Source organism: Cottoperca gobio, chromosome 15, assembly GCF_900634415.1.
Source record: "Cottoperca gobio chromosome 15, fCotGob3.1, whole genome shotgun sequence".
NCBI lineage: Eukaryota > Metazoa > Chordata > Actinopteri > Perciformes > Bovichtidae > Cottoperca > Cottoperca gobio.
This window is the reverse complement of record NC_041369.1, coordinates 5,954,421-5,979,979: the sequence shown is the minus strand read 5'-3', so window position 1 is coordinate 5,979,979 and position 25,559 is coordinate 5,954,421. Positions and strand designations below refer to the sequence as shown.

Genomic DNA, 25,559 nt, shown 5'->3' with positions numbered 1-25,559 from the left:
TCGGCTGTAAATTACACATGTAGTCTTGTAAGTGGATCCTGTGGTACCTTCACATCTGGTTTTGTAGATATTGTGTCCTTTTTATGCTGATAAAAAAACAGCAGGTGACGAATATAATAAAAACGTAGATACATGACTTGTCTTATCTATTTCTGGAGTTATTTAACTTGTTTATCTTATAAACTACCGAAACACTCACAGATCACTTTTCACTGATCATGCTTCTATGTTCTGATCAAAAGCAGGCATGAAAAATATATCACACAAGCACACACACACACACACACACACACATCCTCACACACTCTATATAGATCTTCTGCTGCACCACGAACGACAAACCATATGTGCCTCTCAATAACAGATATAGCATCTGGCAGAGAACAGCATGTTAATTACAGGGCATGTATACTGAAGGCTGGATCTGGAGACGACACACACACACACACACACACACACAATCTTGCGCACACACCAGACATAACAACATATAAAAACCCATAAACACATGTCTGATGATATTCTCCTCTGTATCAGGCCATGCGTGCAAGTGTGTGTGTTCTCATTCTGTATGTTATATATAGGATGAGTAAGGCCGGGCTGTGTGTGTGTGTGTCATACCCTGTTGGGATGACCAGTGAGAGGTTGAGGGATAATCAACTTGCTCAGCCCGGGGGCCACTTCACAGGAGACCAGGGAGCATTTAATAAGCAAACACTTAGAGAGAGCAGACCCCGCCACGGCCAAGGGTGCCTTCACATGCTCCTCGGATGGAGATTGGAAGTCGTTCTTCTGAAGTCGTAATGTGGAAACAACATGGCCCCTACAAAGAATATGTGTTTATTGCTGTTAATATTCAGGCCTACTTTTGTCCGCCATGTTTCTGCGTAACATGACGTCAACTCGGAAAGTCATGCACCAACATTTTTGCAGACTTGCAGAAACCCAGTAGTGACTCTAAAGCTGTAATGTACAGACACAGGGAGCTGAGATAAATAAACTGAACCCATGTAAGAATATTTTTCTTTCGGCTGTGAATATGTCACTGAAGATGGTGAAGCTTTGTTTGCCTTATATATATTTAATCAACAGTAAATGACTTCCTTCAGTATCTGCAGCACTCTATTCTTAGCTTCATCCGACTCCCTGGTGTGTCAGCCCAATTTCCCCACAGAGATTGTTAAAAGTTCCCTCTAATCTAGTCTAGTCTAATTTGTACGTGTCTGTGTGCACATGTAGCTAAATATTCTAACCGTGGTGGTTGCAGAGCTGCTAACCGGAGAAGTCCTATCGACATTCCGCATAGTTTCCTCTGCTGATTCCACCTCGTTCAGCCGAGGAATTTCAGGAGAATGTTGCTCATTAAGTCATCTCTCTCCTCGATTCCCTCTGGGCTTTTCATCCTCGTGCGTGTGCACGTCTCGCGTGTACACTGGCATATGTGCCGGTGGCTGTCCGCGTGTCCGTCCGCGTGTCCGTCCGCGTGTGTGTATCCAGGCTGTTTGACCTTTTGGTGTTGCTGCAATTTTAACACAGTCCTACCAGGTTCCACATGCTCTGCTCTGATCTGAGCACACAAAGAGCTGGTTGTACCTTTATAGATGTGACACCTCATCATTATGATGTAGCCAGTTAAAGGTGCAATATCCAGCACTTCTGCAGGAATAAAACCTCATCAAATCTGAGATGTAAGTATAGGTGTTGTAAACAAATGGACCCATTGCCCAAAAGAATTGGCAGCTTTTTTCTTGGCAATGCAGACGGCACTGCATTTTACAGTTAGTGCTATAGTTATTGCATTTTATAGTCAAGGGTTTGTTTATTGCACAAACAGAGACAAAGGTATCTGTCATTTTCACATAAAGCCAGTAGAATGACTCTTGTAAAACATATCTTCTAACGTGTCACAGCGTAATAGAGTGACACGAGGGAGGAGAAGGAGGTCTTACATTTGAGAAATACCACTGCCAGCAAGAATGCTAATCAACCACAAGAGTTTTCTGTTAAAACATAATTACCTCTGCGTGGCTTGGTCTGTCTGTCTGTCTGTCTGTCTGTCTGTCTGTCTGTCTGTCTGTCCGTCCGTCTGTCCGTCTGTCTGTCCGTCCGTCCGTCCGTCTGTCCGTCTGTCTGTCTGTCCGTCTGTCCGTCTGTCCGTCTGTCTGTCTATCTGTCCGTCTGTCCGTCTGTCCGTCAGCAGGATTACAGAAAGACTACTGGCTGGATTTTCATGAAACTCAAGTCAGAACAATAATTTGGAAACAGATATCAACGTGCTGTTTAAACGCTCTTAGCAATAAAATACAACACATCTTCTTTGTGGCATCCATGTTGTTTCCACATTACCAATTACATCTCATGAACACACCGAAGTCAGAAGAACAACTTCCCAACTGGGGAAATGGCTCCATCCACGTGAATGCTGCTGTGGCTCTCCAAAGCGCCATTCTAGTTGATAACATAACATTATTTTCATGTAGCTAACAATTATATAATATCTCAAATCCGATTACAATACAATAACTGACATGCTACAAATGAAAGCAATTAGGTGAAGATTGTATACGAGGAAAGAGAGTGTTGATAGAATCCTCTAAGTGTGTCCATGTAAGGTACATCTGTGAACTTTGAATATCCTAATTGTGATTCTAAACATTCTTTTGAGACGTCAATGCCCAAAGAGCAGCTGCACAGCATCTGCACTTCTCCAGCGTCGCAGCGTTATCATGCAGCTCCAGCACGCAGCACTTTCTTTCTCTTTATTTGGTGCTGTTGCGTTTGGCTCGGGACTAAAGTGGAGCTGATGTTTCACCTATGAGGTAAAGCTGAGGGGACATAATGGACTCATTTCAGATCAGATGGTGAAGGGAGTGTTACAAAGTGTATGTGCTGGTATAACATGCAATATCTATTATTAAGTGGCTAGAGTAGGACAGAAAGATAATAGGTGAATTACATTTACAAAATAGGGCAAATTAAAATAAGGTGAGATAAAATGAAATTAAATATTGTGCATTTTCTTTCCCAGATTCAACAGTTGGAGACGCAGGTGATCGATGCAGAGAAAAGGGCCTTCACCGCTCACCAGCAGGTAAGGATCCATACAGTGTGTTTACCTGTGCCGTCAGTGTGCGCATTGTGTGCATGTATGTGTACAGTGTGTATGTGTGATTTCAGGTGCAGTGGATGGAAGAGAAGCTGAAAGCTCCAGACAGTCAGTCCGGAGACTCCGAGGTACGTTTGTTCCAGCGGTGCCAGGAGCTGCAGGCCTTGGTGCAGGAGAAGGAGGATGTCATCGGACAGCTGGAGCAGCAGCTGGAGGAGCAGGTAAAACATATACACATGAAGAATTTCATCAAAGCAACAGATGTAGAGTCAGTGGATGGTTTTCTCAAGGTGCAAAAGAATGTAGACTGAGGAAGGCATGCACTTAGTCTACAGAGACACACAGATACATACAGTACATCCCCACATATGGAGAGCTACACTCACATGGAAACGTACCAAACTCTCAGTCCGCTATGAACAGATTTATCATAATCCTTCAATAAGGACATTGAAGATGCAAGAAGTTTTTCTCTACTAATATTCATGATCAAAGGTTTTTTGTTTAAAGCAACTTTCATTACGTGTTGGTCTTGGCGCCCCCTGTGGACAAAGACGGTAGTGTTTTCCATGAGCACCACAGCCATGGGCCGTAAATATTTTATTTGAACAATATGTTTATAGAAATGTACAATACAAACAAAACAAACAGCATTGGGATCATAAGGATCTTAATCTGAATTCACTTTTCAAGTCACAGAAGCTTCTTTTCTCAACTTTATCCAAACTCCTGTCAAATGCCTGGTACATGTTGGTCATCACGCTCACACTCACAGAAAGCTTTGACAAACGTTAGCCAAAGCGTTGTCTTAGCCACCAACGTATATTCATATATACACAACCAACAGACACATTACATACAACTATTTCAAATCATATCTATCTATCTGTCTGTCTGTCTGTCTATCTATCTATCTATCTATCTATCTATCTATCTATCTATCTATCTATCTATCTATCTATCTATCTATCTATCTATCTATCTATCTGTCTGTCTGTCTGTCTGTCTGTCTATCTATCTATCTATCTATCTATCTATCTATCTATCTATCTATCTATCTATCTATCTATCTATCTATCTATCTATCTATCTATCTATCTGTCTGTCTGTCTGTCTGTCTGTCTGTCTATCTATCTATCTATCTATCTATCTATCTATCTATCTATCTATCTATCTATCTATCTATCTATCTATCTATCTATCTATCATCTATCTATCTATCTATCTATCTATCTATCTATCTATCTATCTATCTATCTATCTATCTATCTATCTATCTATCTATCTATCTATCTATCTATCTATCATCTATCTATCTATCTATCTATCTATCTATCTATCTATCTATCTATCTATCTATCTATCTATCTATCTATCTATCTATCTATCTATCATCTATCTATCTATCTATCTATCTATCTATCTATCTATCTATCTATCTATCTATCTATCTATCATCTATCTATCTATCTATCTATCTATCTATCTATCTATCTATCATTCTCTCCATCTGTTGATTCTTGTTTTCGCCCGTGCTCTATCACTGTCCATTTTAAATTATTTTCTCTTCTCTCTGCTGATCCTGCGTCAGTATCAGCCTTAACTGCAAAATATAACGTAAAAAATCAAAATCTCCTCCTGCTTCCTTTTAATCAGCTAACATCGTACTCACTGTGAAACTTTGCCTGTAAAAATGTAAACACAGGCTTTTCCGGTCGACTGGCCATAAAATCACTTTGTCTGATGACGTTGGGAATCTGACCCGGGGACGGTCATTAAGAATAACTTCATAGAAAAAGCCAATCTTCTCGCTAATGGTCTCGTTTGCTGATGTAGGTCATATAGAGGCATCAGTAGTTAATTGAGACTGTTTCCTATCCAGTTTAAAAGTCCTTACAGTAACTTTAATACTTGTTCGTAGTTTACATTTGGGGTTTCCCACAGTGTTCTTTGGCTGCCGCAGTGTTCAGCCAGAGAGAACTCTTGTTTGTGCATCTCTGAGAACTCCTCTTTCACCAGAAACAGATCCGCCTTCAGGACTCCAAAACAGTGGAGGAGAAAGCAGCCAAGATCAAGGAATGGGTGATGCTTAAGTTGTCAGAGGTAAATTTAAATATTGCGTTAGATATAACATTGGATGGAAAAGTGTCAACATACAAGCTGGGTGTTGAGTCGGGGTCACCAGTATCTCATTCTCTGGTCCAAGAGGGGCTTTTATGTTGAAACATATTCATTCTTCAGTTTGAGGTGGAGAACGCGGCGTTAAGAGAAAGCAACAAGCAACGAGAGGCTCAGATTGTGGAGTTACAGAAACAAGTGCAGGGTAAGAGCCTTCCGTGTCCTGTTCAAATATGTTTTTACTTGATAATATTTCCAGGAGGACACTAAAGCAAGTATCAAGTGCATTCATGTGCAAACACATACACACATGTGCGTAATAACACTGTTCTAACGTGTGTGTGTGTGTGTGTGTGTGTGTGTGTGTGTGTGTGTGTGTGTGTGTGTGTGTGTGTGTGTGTGTGTGTGCGCGTGTGTGTGCAGCCTTTGAGCAGAAGTGTGGTGGTGGACGAGGAGTCCTGTGCAGACCAGGGGAGGCCCAGCGTCTCAGCAGCCTGACGTTTGGCTGCTTCCAGGTTAGGGGGAAGAGCCCCCAGGTCCTTACTGGACCGGCCCCCTGCCAGAGGACCCTCAGCACCCAGCCAGAGACCGAGGGCAGAGAAATAACTGGTAGGTGCCCATAGATTCACAGCTTTGGATATGGAAAGATCTACACACAGGTAGGCACGGTTTCATAGTGTGAAAATGGAAAGTGACTCATAGCCTTTTTAGCCATTAGTCCACAGCTTACTGTGTCTCACAAAGAAAATTGTAAAGTTGTTGATTTAATTTGACTGGAGGACCAGAGCAAAATAAACAGCCCTCCCTCCATAGACTGTATATAAGAAGTGGACGTAGTCACCGTGCAACGCCCGTTACGTGTGTGGACTACAGTTGTGACTGTCGCACAATAAAACATGTGTAAAACAAAGTGAGAGTGACGGTTAGTTAAAGGCCATGCTGAATAAATACGTTTTTGATTGTGGTTTAAGAATTTGCATCTCTTATAACCTTGGGTGGGAAATTCCATAGTTTGGTTGCATAGTTAAAAAAAAAAGGCTGAGCTGCAGATTTATGTGGCAGTGGAGGATCTAAGAGGATGTGCAGGATTATAAAACTACAAATAATTAGCAATGGAGGTCTGTCCCGTACCATTAAGAGCTACAATAACTTTAAAATCAATTCTAATAGGGCAGATATATATATATACAGAGAAAACCAGATGTGATTTAAGTTTTTTATTTTTTATTTTTTGAAAGCCCTGAAGCACATTATGAAATCATACAATTATTATTAATTGGTTTTCATGATTACCCAACTGAAACAGATGTATTCTATGTTTTATTCTCATGTTTGCTTTGACAGAGAACAGTAGTAAGCAGGCAGCCTCCTCATGGACAAACGGTGAAGTCCGGACGCCTGACCACACTGGACATCTGGAGGGGGACAGTGCATCTGAAAGCCTGGGTGAGCACGCACATGGACCCGAGTCTCGTGGCGTCTCCTCCGTGCTCTCCAGCGCTGCGTCAGAGGGGGAGGGAGGTGGAGGAGGAGGAGTGTGCGGCCTGGAGTTCAGCCGCCCCGGCAGTGAGACCTACCTGACTGCTTCGGACGACAGCAGCTCTCTGTTTGACGATGACATGCAGCGTGCTGAGCGGCCCCGCTTCAGCCTGCTGGGCTCATCAGATGGGACGCAGGGAGGGTGTAAGGACGAGGAGCAGGATGAGGGACACAGGGAAAAACAGGAAGGACTGCACCTCTGAGGAGCTCAACAAACGTTTTCAGTCACAGAGACTTGACTCCTCGTCCTCTTCCAGCGAACCTAACACCCCCAGCCCCGTCCTGACGCCAGCCCTCACCCCTAAACGACCCAACCCACCCCAGGACCCGAGGGACATCCCCACCTCTCCCAAACAGCCCCGGCTGCGAAACCCAGCAAGCTTCGGATTGATGAATGTGGCCAAGAAACACCTGAGCCAGCCACCAATCAGCAGCGAGGCAGCACACGGACAAACACGTAACGCTCTCAGCATGCTGCGCCCCCTCCGGCCACAGGAAACTGACCTCGACCAGGAGCAGGAAGTCGCCATGGAGACGGGCCGGGACATGCCTGATCCATCTGAACCTGGAACAGAGATCATCCCAGGGCAAGACTATGACAGCTCAGCACCCCCGACACCCCCTTTACACAGGCTGCCCTCCTGGGTAAGATCATCTAAAGCCCCTTTCCCACTGCACAAAACACTCACTGACACCCACTAACATCTGAAGCATTTGTCTTCAGTGAACAGTTAACGTGTTACAGTTAATACGCTAATGTTTGCCCTTTTCCAGCGCTGTGCTATGTGAAGTTAATATATAATAAATCAAATCAACAGGAATCATTATTAGAACTTATTAACATACAAAACATACAATTAATATGCCCTCCTCAAAGCCACCGGACTCCATTGAGAGAAACAGTCATTTTACCTCGCTGATCTTTTCATTCAAACTCGACAGAAACTAAATAAAACTCATCAAAGCTGTCTTTGCGCGTTTAAAAAAGATGATTATACGAGCTCATTTTGGTGGGAAAAGGGCATAATTATAGATGTGTAGTTGAGATCAAACCAAAGGTCCAGTTCGAGTTGGCTCCCTTACTTTACACCACTGGCCCGATTTTGAGTCGCAATTGGTTTAATCGTATCTCATCGCAAGTTTGTCTCTAGTATTACTTTGGATATTTTAAATGATCTAGTGCTACATCTACTTTTTCATTACATGCCTGTCAAGTCAAGTCAATGGGCTACTGTTTGTAATTCTAGTAACTACAGCAGTATGTATCTATGCACAGTAAGACATTTCATTTCAAAATATATTCTTTTACTGGCACTTTAGTGGGTATTCTTTTTTTTATATTGTCTGATAAACTGAACATTTCCACAGGAGAGTCGCATCTATGCTGTGGCTAAATCAGGGATCCGACTGTCTGAGACGTCCTGCACAGACCCTGCTAGCAAAGGTAAGACTGGGGGAAAGAAGGTTATTCATAAAGGCTCTCCAGCTCAGACTCTGACTCACTGATCTGTGATCTGTGTCGCAGACCCCTCCCTCCAGTCCTCCTATCCTGCCTTTGTGATGTACACATCCCTCATCTATAAAAACATGACTACTCCAGTTTACACTACTCTGAAGGGGGTAAGGGGGCAACTTTACATCTAAACATTGGCCTGTGATGACATCAGCAAAGTTGACTTTGATATACTGTATTTTGGCTTTATCTATGACTGCGTTGACCCCCTCAGAAAGCCACCCTGCTGAGCAGCAGTCCGTTCTCAGACGAGTCGTCCAGCTCCGAGGAGTCCTCGAGCTCAGGAGAGGAGGACGGCTCCCTCTGCAGCTCCCACACCTCCTCCAGCTCCCGCAAGGATAGCAGACCAGGCAGCCCGCGCTCTCTCAAGAGAGGTACAGCACACACATCATGGAAGTTATATCCAACATAAGGTTGTCCGTCGTCGTAACTGCGATATCTCAAGAACGCCCAGAGGGAAATTCTTCAAATTTGCCACAAGCGTCCACTTGGACTCATGGATGACCTGTTTAGAATGTGGTGGTCAAAGGTCAAGGTCACTGTGACCTCACAAAACTTGGTTTTGACCATAAATAAATAATGAATACAATAATTGATGACAATTTCACACAAATGTGTATTAGGTAAAATGATGAAGTGATGACATTTTGGACAGACATGTAACCTGAACCTAACTTGACTGCTTGGCGGAGGCTTACAACCGTGTTTTTATTTTATTTTTGGCATTGTAAAAACAACATGATGACAATGTCAGGAGCATGGTCGTTACAAGCAATCGTGTCCTTTACGATAATAATAGTTACTTTTAATTCATAATTTTAGCATTTTTACTTAATATTTTTAGCCAACTATATAAATCTGTACAAATCTGGTATTTAAAAATATTTACTGTCATACGAACACGATGTGAATGAAAGCCTATAGATGTGTATGATTTAGATATTATGTGTTGTACTACTTTACTTTTTCTTCTACTCCAGCTGTTTCCATGTCTTCAATGACATCAGAGAGCGACTATGCCATCCCTCCTGATGCCTACTCCACCGACACAGAGTGCTCTGAACCAGAGCAAAAACTGCCCAAAACCTGCTCTTCAGCCAGCGACAACGGCAAGAGTGTGAGACACACCGAAATCACTCAAGTTCAGATTACAAACATGTCAGGACTCAAGTCGATGCACAATGCAATATTGGCAGTAGTTCTACCAGATTTATCTTTCAAATCTGTATTTTATTAGACAAATTGGACAATGTCCTTTTAATGCATTGTTTTTGGAAACATTTGTGAAAAATGGGATATTCTCTTTTGCAGGTTAAAACTCAAGGTTTTTTTCCACATTTTCCACAGAACTACATACACTGTATTTTAGACAAAATAAAATAAATTAGTATGACTTCAATAGGACATGTTTGTGATCCTCAAAATGTTAATAACTCATAAATCTCACTCTGCACTGTACTACACTGCACTGATACTACACTGCACTGTACTACACTGTACTACACTGCACTGTACTACACTGCACTGTACTACACTACACTGTACTGTACTACACTGTACTACACTGCACTGTACTACACTGTACTACACTGCACTGTACTACACTGCACTGTACTACACTGCACTGTACTACACTGTACTACACTGCACTGTACTACACTGCACTGTACTACACTACACTGTACTGTACTACACTGTACTACACTGCACTGTACTACACTGTACTACACTGCACTGTACTACACTGTACTACACTGCACTTACACTGTACTACCTGCACTGTACTACACTGCACTGTACTACACTACCTGCACTGTACTACACTACACTGTACTGTACTACCTGTACTACACTGCACTGTACTACTACTGCACTGTACTACACTGTACTACACTGCACTGTACTACACTGCACTGTACTACACTGTACTACACTGCACTGTACTACACTGTACTACACTGCACTGTACTACACGTTACTGCACTATAGTACACTGCACTATACTACACTGCACTGTACTACACTGTACTACACTGCACTGTACTGCACTGTATTACACTCCACTGTACTGTACTACACTGCACTGTACTACACTCTACTGTACTACACTACTACACTGTACTGTACTACACTGCACTGTACTACACTCTACTGTACTACACTACTACACTGTACTGTACTACACTGTACTGTACTACACTGTACTGCACTGTACTACACTACACTGCACTGCACTGTACTGTACTGTACTGCACTGCACTGTACTACTGTACTGTACTACAATGTACTGTACTACACTGTACAATGTGCTACATAAAACTGAACTGTGTATCTTTGTAGGAACCAATGGAGAAGTCAGGCTACCTGTTGAAAATGGTGAAGACCTGGAAGAAAACTTGGAAGAGACGCTGGTTTGTCCTCAAAGACGGAGAGCTGCTCTACTACAACTCACCTGTGGGTTTTATATATACACAACACTTTTTTATATTGTTACTTTCTTGTGTAAGTCACATCATTTGAATTGTACTGCTGTTTTTTTGTTTCTTTCTGAACGTGAATGTATCATAAACTCTATTTTTCTACTATAGAGTGATGTGATCAGGAAACCTCAGGGTCAGATTGAGGTCAATGCCACCAGCAGCATTGCCCGTGGAGATGGAAAACAAGTCCTCCAGGTATTTTTGTCCACTATTGAATATCTACTCTAACAAAATGTTATCTTGTCAAATCCTGACATCTTTAATCACAAGATACAGAAGCACAATTAAAGAGGATTCTGATTCCCTCACTCACCTTCGTGTTTTTGTTGTTGTTGTTGTGTGTACTGTAGGTAGTGACAGGGAAGCGTGTGTACTACCTGAAGGCTGACTCCCCCAACCTGCTGGAGGAGTGGCTCAGGGTGCTGCAGAGCGTGCTCAGGCTGAAAGCTGCCAGTCCTCTCTTCACCCAGCCAGATATTCGTCCGGGAATGAAGGGACTGCTCATTAAGGTACGGATATGACCTTAAAATGTTACTTTTTAAAAAATTATAATAAGAATTTAAAATACGTAACAATACCAAAATGAAAAGGGGTTTTTTTTGTGTGTGCAATGTGTTTTCACAAATATTTCGAAATATATTGTATATTTAGCAGAGGTGTGGACTCGAGTCACATGACTTAAAATTTGATGAAAAAACTTGCTATTCTTCTTGGACTTGATGATTTAAAAACACTTTATACTTTCCCCCAAGCCCAAAGATAAAAATATACTGTATGTTATTTAAAAAGTGTGCCCCGGATCATTTTGTTTCCCTTGATTTTCTGAATCAGCTAATATTAACTATTTATTCCCAGCAAGTCGAATCTTAATTAGTTTGAACCGATCCAACAGCATCCAATCAAGTGACAGGAAAAACCCAAGAAGAACTTACATTACTGAGTGCAGGTTGGAAAAAGTGATACCAAAGATAATTACTATTACTATAATTACTACAAAAACTACGCGATGGTCAACAAAAATCTAATCGCAGTTTGCAAAACATGCGGGTAGAAATTTGTATAGAACGCATTATGAATCAAAGTTTAGGACTGTCTTGATTTGGGACTTTGCTCTGGACTTGAATGCCAAGACTTGAGACTTACTTGTGACTTGGTCCTTCCTCTGATATTTATGCATATATATTATATATGTATATATCATGTTGGAGTGGCACTGTAATCACTGCGATTAGTGACATTTGTACTTGCTCCGTGGCAGGTGAAGCACGGCTACTCTAAGCGAGTTTGGTGTGCGCTGATTGGCAAAACCTTGTACTACTTCCGGAGCCAAGAGGACAAGGTAAGATTCAACATGAAATCTCCTCCTCTTAAGATTGACTGTGCAGGACGTAGAGACAGACATGTAATGATCTCGTCAGCTTAATGTCTCCGATGTTTTACCTGAAGTTGCGCGCTCTTCCGAAGTAGTAAGAAAAGAGCTTTATTTCAGGGGTGCGACACAAAAGCTGTTACCTTTTTATTTCAGTGTGTATGTGTGTGTGCTCATGTGTGTGTTTCCAGTTCCCCCTGGGTCAGATTAAGCTGTGGGAGGCCAAGGTGGAGGAGGTGGACAGGTCAAGAGATTCAGGTGACGACCTGAAGGCATGTGGGCGGGGCTTACAGGCGGCATCTTTTACCATCGCCGTCCACCCACAAGAGCAAGGGCCGACCTATCTGCTCATCGAGTCCCGCCACGAAAAGGTCAGTGTCACTTTTCATTCAGTGTCATTGTTGCAAGTTTTATGCTCTGCACTTTCCAAGTCAAGTCAGTTATATTGATATAGCCCAATATCACAAATCACACATTTGCCTCAAGGGGCAAGAGCTTTGTCATCAGGACAGTGAGGCTTTATTCTTTGTATTTTCTGATGCTGAAATGTGAGGTTCTGTTTGTGGTGCTCTTCTTCTAGTTATTATAAACAAACTCTTCTAGTTATTAAAAACAAACTCTTCTTCTAGTTATTATAAACAAACTCTTCTAGTTATTATAAACAAACGCTTCTTCTAGTTATTATAAACAAACTCTTCTATTATTATAAACAAACTCTTCTTCTAGTTATTATAAACAAACTCTTATATTATTATACACAAACTCTTCTTCTAGTTATTATAAACAAACTCTTCTATTATTATAAACAAACTCTTCTTCTAGTTATTATAAACAAACTCTTCTATTATTATAAACAAACTCTTCTATTATTATAAACAAACTCTTCTTCTAGTTATTATAAACAAACTCTTCTATTATTATAAACAAACTCTTCTAGTTATTATAAACAAACTCTTCTTCTATTATTATAAACAAACTCTTCTATTATTATAAACAAACTCTTCTAGTTATTATAAACAAACTCTTCTTCTATTATTATAAACAAACTCTTCTTCTAGTTATTATAAACAAACTCTTCTTCTAGTTATTATAAACAAACTCTTCTATTATTATAAACAAACTCTTCTATTATTATAAACAAACTCTTCTTCTATTATTATAAACAAACTTCTATTATTATAAACAAACTCTTCTAGTTATTATAAACAAACTCTTCTTCTATTATTATAAACAAACTCTTCTTCTAGTTATTATAAACAAACTCTTCTTCTAGTTATTATAAACAAACTCTTCTTCTAGTTATTATAAACAAACTCTTCTATTATTATAAACAAACTCTTCTAGTTATTAAAAACAAACTCTTCTTCTAGTTATTATAAACAAACTCTTCTATTATTATAAACAAACTCTTCTAGTTATTATAAACAAACTCTTCTAGTTATTATAAACAAACTCTTCTTCTATTATTATAAACAAACTCTTCTATTATTATAAACAAACTCTTCTAGTTATTATAAACAAACTCTTCTAGTTATTATAAACAAACTCTTCTTCTATTATTATAAACAAACTCTTCTAGTTATTAAAAACAAACTCTTCTTCTAGTTATTATAAACAAACTCTTCTATTATTATAAACAAACTCTTCTTCTAGTTATTATAAACAAACTCTTCTATTATTATAAACAAACTCTTCTAGTTATTATAAACAAACTCTTCTATTATTATAAACAAACTCTTCTATTATTATAAACAAACTCTTCTTCTAGTTATTATAAACAAACTCTTCTTCTAGTTATTATAAACAAACTCTTCTATTATTATAAACAAACTCTTCTATTATTATAAACAAACTCTTCTAGTTATTAAAAACAAACTATTCTATTATTATAAACAAACTCTTCTATTATTATAAACAAACTCTTCTAGTTATTAAAAACAAACTCTTCTTCTAGTTATTATAAACAAACTCTTCTAGTTATTATAAACAAACGCTTCTTCTAGTTATTATAAACAAACTCTTCTATTATTATAAACAAACTCTTCTTCTAGTTATTATAAACAAACTCTTATATTATTATACACAAACTCTTCTTCTAGTTATTATAAACAAACTCTTCTATTATTATAAACAAACTCTTCTTCTAGTTATTATAAACAAACTCTTCTATTATTATAAACAAACTCTTCTATTATTATAAACAAACTCTTCTTCTAGTTATTATAAACAAACTCTTCTATTATTATAAACAAACTCTTCTAGTTATTATAAACAAACTCTTCTTCTATTATTATAAACAAACTCTTCTATTATTATAAACAAACTCTTCTAGTTATTATAAACAAACTCTTCTTCTATTATTATAAACAAACTCTTCTTCTAGTTATTATAAACAAACTCTTCTTCTAGTTATTATAAACAAACTCTTCTATTATTATAAACAAACTCTTCTATTATTATAAACAAACTCTTCTTCTATTATTATAAACAAACTTCTATTATTATAAACAAACTCTTCTAGTTATTATAAACAAACTCTTCTTCTATTATTATAAACAAACTCTTCTTCTAGTTATTATAAACAAACTCTTCTTCTAGTTATTATAAACAAACTCTTCTTCTAGTTATTATAAACAAACTCTTCTATTATTATAAACAAACTCTTCTAGTTATTAAAAACAAACTCTTCTTCTAGTTATTATAAACAAACTCTTCTATTATTATAAACAAACTCTTCTAGTTATTATAAACAAACTCTTCTAGTTATTATAAACAAACTCTTCTTCTATTATTATAAACAAACTCTTCTATTATTATAAACAAACTCTTCTAGTTATTATAAACAAACTCTTCTAGTTATTATAAACAAACTCTTCTTCTATTATTATAAACAAACTCTTCTAGTTATTAAAAACAAACTCTTCTTCTAGTTATTATAAACAAACTCTTCTATTATTATAAACAAACTCTTCTTCTAGTTATTATAAACAAACTCTTCTATTATTATAAACAAACTCTTCTAGTTATTATAAACAAACTCTTCTATTATTATAAACAAACTCTTCTATTATTATAAACAAACTCTTCTTCTAGTTATTATAAACAAACTCTTCTTCTAGTTATTATAAACAAACTCTTCTATTATTATAAACAAACTCTTCTATTATTATAAACAAACTCTTCTAGTTATTAAAAACAAACTATTCTATTATTATAAACAAACTCTTCTATTATTATAAACAAACTCTTCTAGTTATTAAAAACAAACTCTTCTTCTAGTTATTAAAAACAAAGTCTTCTTCTATTATTATAAACAAACTCTTCTTCTAGTTATTATAAACAAACTCTTCTATTATTATAAACAAACTCTTCTTGTTATTAAAAACAAACTCTTCTTCTAGTTATTATAAACAAACTCTTATTCTAGTTATTATAAACAAACTCTTCCAACAAAAGGTCTTCCAGACATTGTTGGTTTAGCACAGAACATGTAAATAATAATAGTAACATTAATAATAATAAACTATATTTATATAGCACTTTTCATACAAGAGATGTAACTCGAAGAGCTTTACAAAAAAGGGACATATTTATATTTAAACAAAGAAAAATTGACAATCAAAAATGTATATAACAAATATATGATGTGAAATTTATAAAAAATAAAGACCATTTAGAATAAAAAAAATAGAGAATTAGAATAAAAATATAATAATAATAATAATAATAATAATAATAATAATAATAATAATAATAATAATAATAATAATAGGAAGAAGAATGACATCAAATTGAATAAATAGGTTTTCAGCTGTCATTTGAAAATGTTCACAGAGCTCGTATCTCTATTTTCTTGTGTTTATCATTGTATGTAAATGATGTTTTAGATTTAATAGAGACGGATTAATTTAAGATCCTAGAAAACTATTTATGAGTTGAAGCTGAAAACTGATCATAAGGGTTAATTCTGTCCTCAGTAAGAATGTAGAAGTGTCTTGTGGTGTTTGTTTCGTGGGCCTCCGGTATCTCTGATATTAACATGTGTGTCTCTGCAGGACTCGTGGCTCTACCATCTGTCTGTGGCAGCGGGCACCACAGTGGGTAAAGTCGGCACTGAGTTCGAACAACTGGTGGGAAAACTTTTCCAACAGGATGGAGATCCAAGTAAGAATTTCCTACAAATTATTTTCTTTTTTGTTGTGTCTTTGATTGTGTTTTACTAATAGCTGACTGCAAAGAAAATAAATCTGTTTCATATATCATATTACACCATTAGACTAAAAGTGTGGTTCCTCTTGCTTGTTATCCTGATACATATAAAAATTAACATTTTCATTTTCTACTATACAAATCAGTTAATTATTTTATTTTATTTTATTTAACATGCAAAACAAGATGTGGAGAAAAGGTACTGGTTGAAATAATTTAGAGAAGCTTTTTATATTGATTTATGGGTGTGCATCCATGCTGTCACTCGATTTTCGTCCGTTCAGACTTATTTTAAATGTACTTTTCTTTTCTCTTTCTTCTTTGTCTCTCATCTTCATCTACTATATGTCTTTTTGTTTGTTTCCTTTTTTTTTCTTTTTGTATGAGCACACTTTTTATTTTATTCATTTGTATGACGTGTTTTTATTATTGCCTTCATCAAGCAGTCTGTCTCTCTTGTCTTTCAGACTCTCAGATCTGGAGACAGCCCATGTTGTGTTTCAGTAAAGAAGCTCTGTTGTCTCCTCTCACCACCCTGCCCTCACAAGCTCTGCAGACAGAGGCCGTTAAACTCTTTAAGGTACACACACACACACACACACACACACACACACACACACACACACACACACACCATTGATTTGCAGTTTTATCCACAATCAATCTCTCTTCCTTCCTGTCTTTTAAGCTCTAACTATCATCTCTCTTCAGACTTGTCAGCTTTTCATCAACGTAGCCATCGATGCTCCGGCCATCGACTACCACGTCTCGCTGGCCCAGAGTGCATTGCAGGTGTGTCTGGCCCATCCCGAGCTTCAGAATGAGTTCTTCTGCCAGCTCATTAAACAGACCCGCCGGAGGCAGCCACATGGACACCCAGGACCCCTGCAGGTGTGCATTCTCCCCACACGGTGGCAGCAGTAGCATGTGTTATTAACTGAAAACGCTGACGATTGAAAATACTGATTGTCTAAGAAAGTTTGGATTCATCAGGGTTCACTGAGTAAATGGATTTTGACTATGTCTATAATGCATCAAAAATACCTAATTTGTTATAATCTGTTTATAGTAAAGCAGTAATTATAATATGATTGTGTTTATGGTTGTACTTTATTCATCCCTAATCTCTGCCATTACATATAATGAAACAAGAAAAGGTCAAACAGATTTGACCCTGCAAATGTGGTCCTCCCTAATGTTGACTCAATTCAAAGAGCAAGTCCTCGACAGCCATTGAAACGTACGCCTGCTTTTGAAGAGCAGAAACCCTCCTGTAGTCATGCGATCTGTCTATATCCAATAACCAGAGATACGAGTAACACCAGCAGAGGGCGGACATTGATGTTCAGCACTACTTGTTAGTTTCAAAAGAGTTGTAAAATTCCACAGTATGATTATGTCTCAGACAACAACAACATGAGTCATTATACAGTCAGGTGAGATGTGAGGGCACATAAAGGAACTCAGTGTCTGACATTAACAGAAGCAAAACTAGCTACAATTGTGACAAATTGTTTAAAGCAGTATGCAAAAAGGTGAAGCTGCAGCTCACATGCTGCACTAATGCTTCTACACAGATTTCCTGTCTCTCATAGGTGTGACGGTTTGTACAGGATCTGTGAGGTGACAGTGTGTTTGTATGTCATTCTTAAGGGTTGGCAGTTTCTAGCCTTGTGTGTGGGACTGTTTCTGCCTCAGCACCCGTTCCTCTGGCTGCTTCAGGTTCACCTCAAAAGACACGGAGACTCCAGGTGAGAAAAAACAATCGGGCCCGAACGTTAGTGTGAAGAACCAAGGCACACAATCTAACAAGGGACAACAAAACCGTTGAAACAATCATTTAGAAACAGTTTCAGCTCTAAGATGTGCTCTTCTGTGCTGAGACCAAGTTATCTTACATACCATACTGAGATGATACTGACACGGCATTATCAGAGCCATTACAATCAGTAAATCTGTGGCAGCCTCTGCTGTACTAAATCACAACTCAGTTTATATACCTCAGAGGTAGAATATTCTATAAAATAAACCAATAAAAATAAAATAAGAATACTTAAATAATAATAACGTTTTAAATAAAGATATTTAAAAAACATTTACCACTACTTGGTCTGTTCCTTATATACACAGTCTATGGTGCATATTGCTTGTAACAAACATATGTCCCTATGTTGTGTTATTTTGGATAACCTATTTAAAGAAGAGCTTGGGCTCCATGGTGAATTGTATTGATAAAATCTCTTCCGTCCTATATTTTATCTCGGCCCAAACCTCTTTTTTTTTTATCATATTACATTCCCAAACAATGGGAAAGTATTCCCTTTTGGATTTTCCACATTTAAAACATAAATCTGGGATATTACTATTTAATTTATGTAATAGTGTTTGATGATCGTACCACTTACATGCCACTGCCTCCTCAGGACTGAGGTGGGTAAGTATGCCATCTACTGCCAGCGCTCTCTGGAGCGGACCCAGCAGAAGGGCGAGAGGCAGGCCAGGCCGTCCCGTATGGAGATCCTGTCCATCCTCCTGAGGAATCCCTACCATCACTCTCTGCCCTTCAGCGTGCCTGTTCATTTCCTCAACAACACCTACCAGGTAGTTAAACCCCACACAATAATAATAACAACAGTAAAGCTAGTTCATGCTACATTCTCACATCATAGCAACGGTTTACACATGACCAACATACCAGTGGTTGTGTTTCGGTGTGTTTAATGTGCATGGTATGCATTGCTCACATGCTTCACTGCCCCTCCCCCCCCCAAGGTTTCTCTCCAGGGAGTGTTTGTTGTGCTACCTGGCTCTCTCTGTGATGACATCACAGCCTAGTATCAGCTGTGGACTGATATATAAATCTGTTTCACGCAGAGTTTCTACAAGTTAAATTCAAGACTTTTCAAGGTCAAATGGAATTAAATTAATTGAATACCTATTTGTATTTTGCGGTTTGGCAGAAGTATGAGGGAAAATTAGGTTTTATAAGTCCTTATTACTTTAAGTACATTCATTTATTGTATTACAATAGTAATATATAAAAGCAATGAATGTATTGTTAGACAATATATCGTGTAAATGAAGATGTTTTATTGAACACCTTTTGTGTGGCAGAATTCTATTTTTAAACACGGGGGTGAAAATGGATTTTTAGAAATATCCTCCACCTTTAAACTTAAAGGCAACAAGTGTCAAAACTGATGTACTTACAAGGACATGATGGTGTCTTTTCCAATCACTCAAAGTTCAAACTTCACAATACATATCCATAGTCAGAGGCTACTATACAAGGTGCTCATCAGTAATGATAACCATTCACACATACACACAGTTCACCATTGGGAGCAATCTGAGTATCAGTATCATGTTAACAGCAGGGCGCTGGGGATTGAACCACCGACCTTCCGACCGGTCCACTCTACCTCCTGAGCCACAGCCGCTGATAAACAAAAGAAAATAAATTCCCCATATAGCTTATTTGCATTTAAAGACCTTTAAAATCACATTCAAGACAATTTTAGTTGGATGGATTACTGAACATTTCTGTACAGACATTCATGTCCCCCTCAGGATGAATTGTAATAACTTTATATTATACCGAAACCTGTCTTCTTGCATCAGGTCAAAACTTTGTTTGTCCAATACTTTGGTTTATGACCACATGCCTGCAAACCTCATGAGATCAGCCTCAGCTTGTACTTGATGCTAAGTAGCAAATATTGGCATTATTCCTGCTAAACATCAAATTGGACAACAAACAAAAAGTTTAAATGTTTTATTTAGCTACCTAAGCTCATCTTTGATCATGTCAATGTGTTGTTTTTCTTTACACTGCGTGGTTAGAAATTGAGGGGGAAAAAACAAGTTAACATGATCAATGTCATCACTGTCGTGTTGTCTCCTGCATTTAATTGCATTTCCGTAGGTGGTAAGCTTCGATGCTTCGACCACAGTGGATGAGTTCCAGTGTCGCCTCAACCAGGACACCGGCATACGGAAAACGGGGCTGTCAGGGTTCAGCTTGTTCACTGATGACCCTACTGGACGAGAACTGGAACACTGTCTGCAAGGAAGCATCAAGGTGCATCTTCAGTTTGGGGGTGTCGCGAAGTAGCGTGGGATCATGGGAGTCGTAGTCCACCATTGTCGTTATTAGAATTCCTTCATTGTTCATTGATCAAAAGGTTTTTACCGGGAGTTAAAACCAGTGTAAACACTGAATAAAGCAGTTGCTAAAGTTGTTTGCTCAGCTTGTTTCTCTGATAACGTAAGATCCAGACATTTTTTACAGGTAGCCGAATTATCCGCAGTGGTCTCCTCTTCTCCAAAACAATCAGACACTGTGATTAAAACCAGTAAAAACACTGGATAAAGCAGTTTCACGTCAAAAATCAAGTGTTTCTTCGATGTTATAAGGCTGCCGCTGTTAGCACGTTTGCTCGGCTTGTTTCTCTGATAACTTTAGATCCAGACGTCTAAAATCCTTCATCCGGTTAAAGCATATAGTTAAATACGACCCAGATCTAAAAAGTGTATCGCAAAAATAAGGCTTGAAAATAGATAAATAGTCCAAAAACAACCACAACGCATGTGCAAAGCGGATACCTCGCGATTACAGGCAGTAAGAGTTCTATTATTGGAAACATTCGGGATAATATAAGTACACAACTCAACAACATATATAACATAGGTGTAGTCCATTGTAGACATATTATACCTTTTAACGCAAATCTGTCTTCTTCATATCGCCTGCAGATTTGTGACATTATCTCTAAATGGGAGCAAGCCTCTAAGGAGCAACACACTGGCAAGTCTGAAAACACCAGGACTGTCCGCCTCACCTACAAGAACAGGTAGAGAACGACCCAACCAGCCCTGTGGTGGCAAATAGTGCTCCATATGCATACACCAGGTTCAACAAGTCCATGTGTTGATTCAGGCTCTTTGAATTGTTATAATGGTTCACTTTACAGGATTACAGAAGAGTGTACTTTTACTTCATTTATTCTAATGCATCTCAATGCAACATTAACAATTGTTAAGCTCAACTGTAGTGGAGACCAAAAGGTTGTAGTTCAACGTCGATCATTCATGTCTGTATTTTCCAACTTCTCCCACTTTCTTCACTTCTTTTTCACTTTTGCTATCTCTGTCTGAACCTTTCCATCCCCAGGCTGTACTTCTCTCTCCAGGTCAGAGGGGAGTCAGAGAGGGAGAGGCTGCTGCTGGCTTACCAGACAAATGAGGCTATCGTAGCGGGACACTTCCCTGTCAACAAGGAACTGTCTCTGGAAATGGCTGCCCTGCTGGCCCAGGTCTGAACGTTTCAAGGCTTCAATGAAATACTTACATTTGTTTTTTTATTTTAAATGGAAGAAGTCATTGAAAATTGGGAGAAATATGTTGTTGTTTGGTAGACCAGACCCCACCCTTAAAAACCATTATATTATCTTTACACTGCTTGTGTCTGTGTTCAGGTGGAGTTCGGAGACTTTGAGCGTCCCTTCTCTGCTCCTGGATCAGCCCAGACCAAGTCTAACCAAACCCTCAAACAGGTTCTGGACAGATTTTACCCCAAACATTACCGCAGGACCACGTCTGAGGAGCAGCTCAGGTACCAGAACACACTGAATCTGGCTGTGATTCAGTCGACACATATTTCCTACTTTCATGTGTGTGTGTTTGTGTGTGTGTGTGTGTGTGTGTGTGTGTGTGTGTGTGTGTGTGTGTGTGTGTGTGTGTGTGTGTGTGTGTTGTGTGTTATGTGTGTGTGTGTGTGTGTGTGTGTATTTATTTTGTTAGCAATATATTTGAGATATTGTGTCTCTTTTGTATGTTCTCAGTTCTAATGTCATCATTTGTTGTCAAAGTCATAAAGTGTAGGTTTTCATCACAGGAAGTGGCTCCCTGGCAGTTAACCCCTTAATTTCCTGTCATAATGAACATGCAGTAACTCTAATCACTGTTTACATCATTCACACTAATCCAGTCCCATCACATCTCTGTTGAAAGCTATTTAAATACATACATTTACATTTTTATGATATTTTATTCATTTGGTTTTAAACTTGGCTGTACTTTTTTGAAACTTCTATATGTCTTTTCTTTGGCTGTAAAGCACTTTGAATGAGCTCTGTGCATGATAAGGTGCTGTACAAATACACTTGTGTAATCAGCACAAAGGAGGGAACAATAGGACAATAGGAATCTTTCAAGTTATGCAGCACAACCAATTTCAGAATCAATACTGTTGTCATGTCAGATTGTGGCAATCAAATTAATGTGATGAATGCACCCCCCCCCCTCTCTCAGACAACTGTTGCAGCGTCTCTCTGCCCGCTGGGCCTCCCTCAGGGGTCGAAGTTCCTCCGAGTGTGTCAGGATCTACCTGACCGTTGCCAGGAAGTGGCCTTTCTTTGGTGCCAGGTTATTTGAGACAAAGGTAAGTGTGTGTGTGTGTGTGTGTGTGTGTGTGTGTGTGTGTGTGTGTGTGTGTGTGTGTGTGTGTGTGTGTGTGTATGTGTGTGATCTTATCAGTCTAGTTTAAAACATTTTACAATCTATCTGCTCTCAAATCAAAAACACAGTGTTGAATAAATAAAGGCCAACATATAAACTAAGTAAACTCTGTATAGAGAAACAAATGAAGAGAGAAAGGAAATAAATAGCAAACACTGCACGATGTGGGTGTTTCTGATATTGTATACTAGACAATGCAATAAGTACAACAACTGACAGCCGCACCATTCGTCACTGGTGAACCAACTCTGCTGTGTCAACAAAAACTGATTGTACTGTATTATTATTATTATTATTATTATTCTTTTTTCTTTTTTTTTATATTTGTGTTTTGAGATTATGTGGAATACATGTCTGTAATGTTTGTATATTTAAATGTTTTTTCAATAAATTGAAAATAAAGAAAGTGGTGTACAGTACAGACTGCAGGATGAGTACTTGTGTAGGAGTTATATTCCACTAACTCCATCCAAAACACACAGTGTGTCCACAATAACATTGTAATATGATTGCATTGCATACTGTTTGTATTTACTCTCAGTGTATTTTATTGTAGTATATTATGAAAATGAACTTGAAATTGAAGTGTCTTCCTGTTTCCTTTGATTTTAGTCCAACACTCCCTCTGCAGAGCCGGCTGCCCATGTTTGGCTGGCAGTGCATGAAGATGGTATCAGTGTTCTGGAGCACAACTCTGTCGTAAGTCTCTCTGGTGTCCCTCCCTGCAACTGTCCAGACATGATTCTTTTATCTTGATTCCCTGTTAAATTTCCTGAGAATATATAATTATATATATATATATTGTCATTTATAAGTTGTGCAAACAGTGAGCATGAAATGCACATAAACTCCACATCCTTAGTTTCCACATTGTTTTCCATCTTCTTCATCAGAATCTTGTTATAACACAAATATCTGTGTGTTCAGAAGCCGCTGGTGTCCCACCCATACAAGAACCTGATGACGTTCGGGGGCTGCAAACAGGACTTCATGCTGGTTGTGGGACAGAGCATCGGCGCCAACGCCAGCAAAGACAAACCTACAGAGAAACATCTGTTTGTTATGGACGCCTCCAAGGTTAGTGAGCGCTCAGGCTGTGTTTTTACATGAACCTTGGTGTCTGATGAGTGGAGGAGTTCATCACATCATGACCAGTCAGACACTGAAGTAAGGTTTAGCAGTATATGGGCTGCCTAGAAGGAGTATTTTCCTCCACCTTCTACATGCAGCTTTGATGCAGTTTCATTTAATCTGTTTCACATATGAAATAAATGAATATAACATCTATCAGCTTATATAGTTTAACTATTACTAAGTGCACATTACTCTTGGCCTACTGAGGACCCTGGCAATCTAGTTTAAAGGAATAATAATTGGATATTTTGGGAACTCCACTTACTTGCTGAGAGTTTGATGAGCTTTTAAATATGAATCAATAGCCAGGAGCAGTTAGCATAAGGCGTTTTCTCATATGAACCCACGACAATATATGGATAATCAGGTCCCTTTCACACATGCAGCACACACTTGTCCGTGTCAGAAGCATTCTCACCAACTGGAAATACATCGTAGGGTTTGGCGAGGGGTGGCACGGGGTCGAGTGGCAAGAGGCAGGACATGACGGCAAATGGAGGATTTCACACACAGTGAAATGTAGACTCTGCATTTAACCCATCCATTAGGAACAGTGTGCAGCTATTTTATATACAGCGCCCGGGGAGCAGTGTGGGGGTCTGGTGCCTTGCTCAAGGGAACCTCGGCAGTGCCCAGGAAGTGAATTTGTACCAGGACCAAACAGACCTATTTTGGGATTTGAACCGGCATCCCTACGGACTGACTAGCACCATTACCCATATTACACCGCGGTCACGTAGCGGTTTGTAATTTAGTCATAAACAACCAAGCCTCCTGGCGTTCCTTAAGTTTCATCTCGTCGTCTCTCAGTTAGCCTTCTTCTTCACCCTCCGATGGTTATTTTCTTCAGGTTTCATATCAGCCGCATAGAAACGTCATAAACACGGCCACTGGCTCGCCGTAAAGGCCCTGCTCAATGAGCAGCTCTATTGACCCATGGGATCCCTTGGACATTATACAGACTTGGTAGACTTGGAGATGGCAGGGTAAAGTCCTTTTGATGTCCGGTCCGAATGATTCAGATATTTCCGTTTATCGCAAAAAGCTCCTCCGGGTAATGTCTAGATCATTTTAGGGTTGAAGCGCATGTGTGAAAGCTGCTTTCGTTTAGCCAGGCTAGCTGTTTCCCCCTGTCTCCAGTCTTTACACTAAGCTAAGCTGACTGGCCTGCTGGCTCCAGCTTCCTATTAAATAAACCGGTATGAGAGTGGTATTAATCCTCTCATCTAACTCGTCAAGGAAGCGAATAAGTGATGAAGAGATTGACAGATCCAGGAATGAATAAATTCTGCAACCTGTCAAATATAACCTGTGAAATTAATCTATTAAATGGCAAAAGCTGAAAATTCCCAAATAAAAGTTTTTTCTTAATTTATAATTAAGCATACAAATTGTGAAGATTGTGGAGTTTTGAGTTGTTTAATGGCACAAAAGGCCGTTTGTGAGTAGCTTCAGTCTTAACCTATCAATATTGTTGAAAAAACAGATGTCAACAAGTTTGTTAATGACGTTAAAGTATTCAATAATTACCAGCACTTTCCTGCTATCATTAAATTGCAAATCCTCAAGTGC

The 25,559-nt window shown here is 38.7% G+C and overlaps 1 protein-coding gene across 1 annotated transcript in view; it reads left to right on the top strand.

Moving 5' to 3' along the window:
- plekhh2 (pleckstrin homology domain containing, family H (with MyTH4 domain) member 2) overlaps positions 1-25,559 on the top strand; it is a 37,148-nt gene that overhangs the window by 9,663 nt on the left and 1,926 nt on the right. Inside the window, 28 exon segments of the mRNA XM_029450563.1 lie at positions 3,029-3,091; positions 3,178-3,327; positions 5,126-5,209; positions 5,348-5,429; positions 5,648-5,833; positions 6,569-6,935; positions 6,937-7,408; positions 8,132-8,207; positions 8,289-8,383; positions 8,491-8,650; positions 9,257-9,393; positions 10,617-10,730; positions 10,865-10,951; positions 11,107-11,265; positions 12,015-12,095; positions 12,317-12,496; positions 16,181-16,289; positions 16,802-16,914; positions 17,046-17,225; positions 17,988-18,085; positions 18,758-18,935; positions 20,260-20,415; positions 21,090-21,187; positions 21,508-21,649; positions 21,812-21,948; positions 22,647-22,776; positions 23,466-23,552; positions 23,781-23,930. Coding sequence (XP_029306423.1) covers positions 3,029-3,091; positions 3,178-3,327; positions 5,126-5,209; positions 5,348-5,429; positions 5,648-5,833; positions 6,569-6,935; positions 6,937-7,408; positions 8,132-8,207; positions 8,289-8,383; positions 8,491-8,650; positions 9,257-9,393; positions 10,617-10,730; positions 10,865-10,951; positions 11,107-11,265; positions 12,015-12,095; positions 12,317-12,496; positions 16,181-16,289; positions 16,802-16,914; positions 17,046-17,225; positions 17,988-18,085; positions 18,758-18,935; positions 20,260-20,415; positions 21,090-21,187; positions 21,508-21,649; positions 21,812-21,948; positions 22,647-22,776; positions 23,466-23,552; positions 23,781-23,930 — 4,071 coding nt within the window.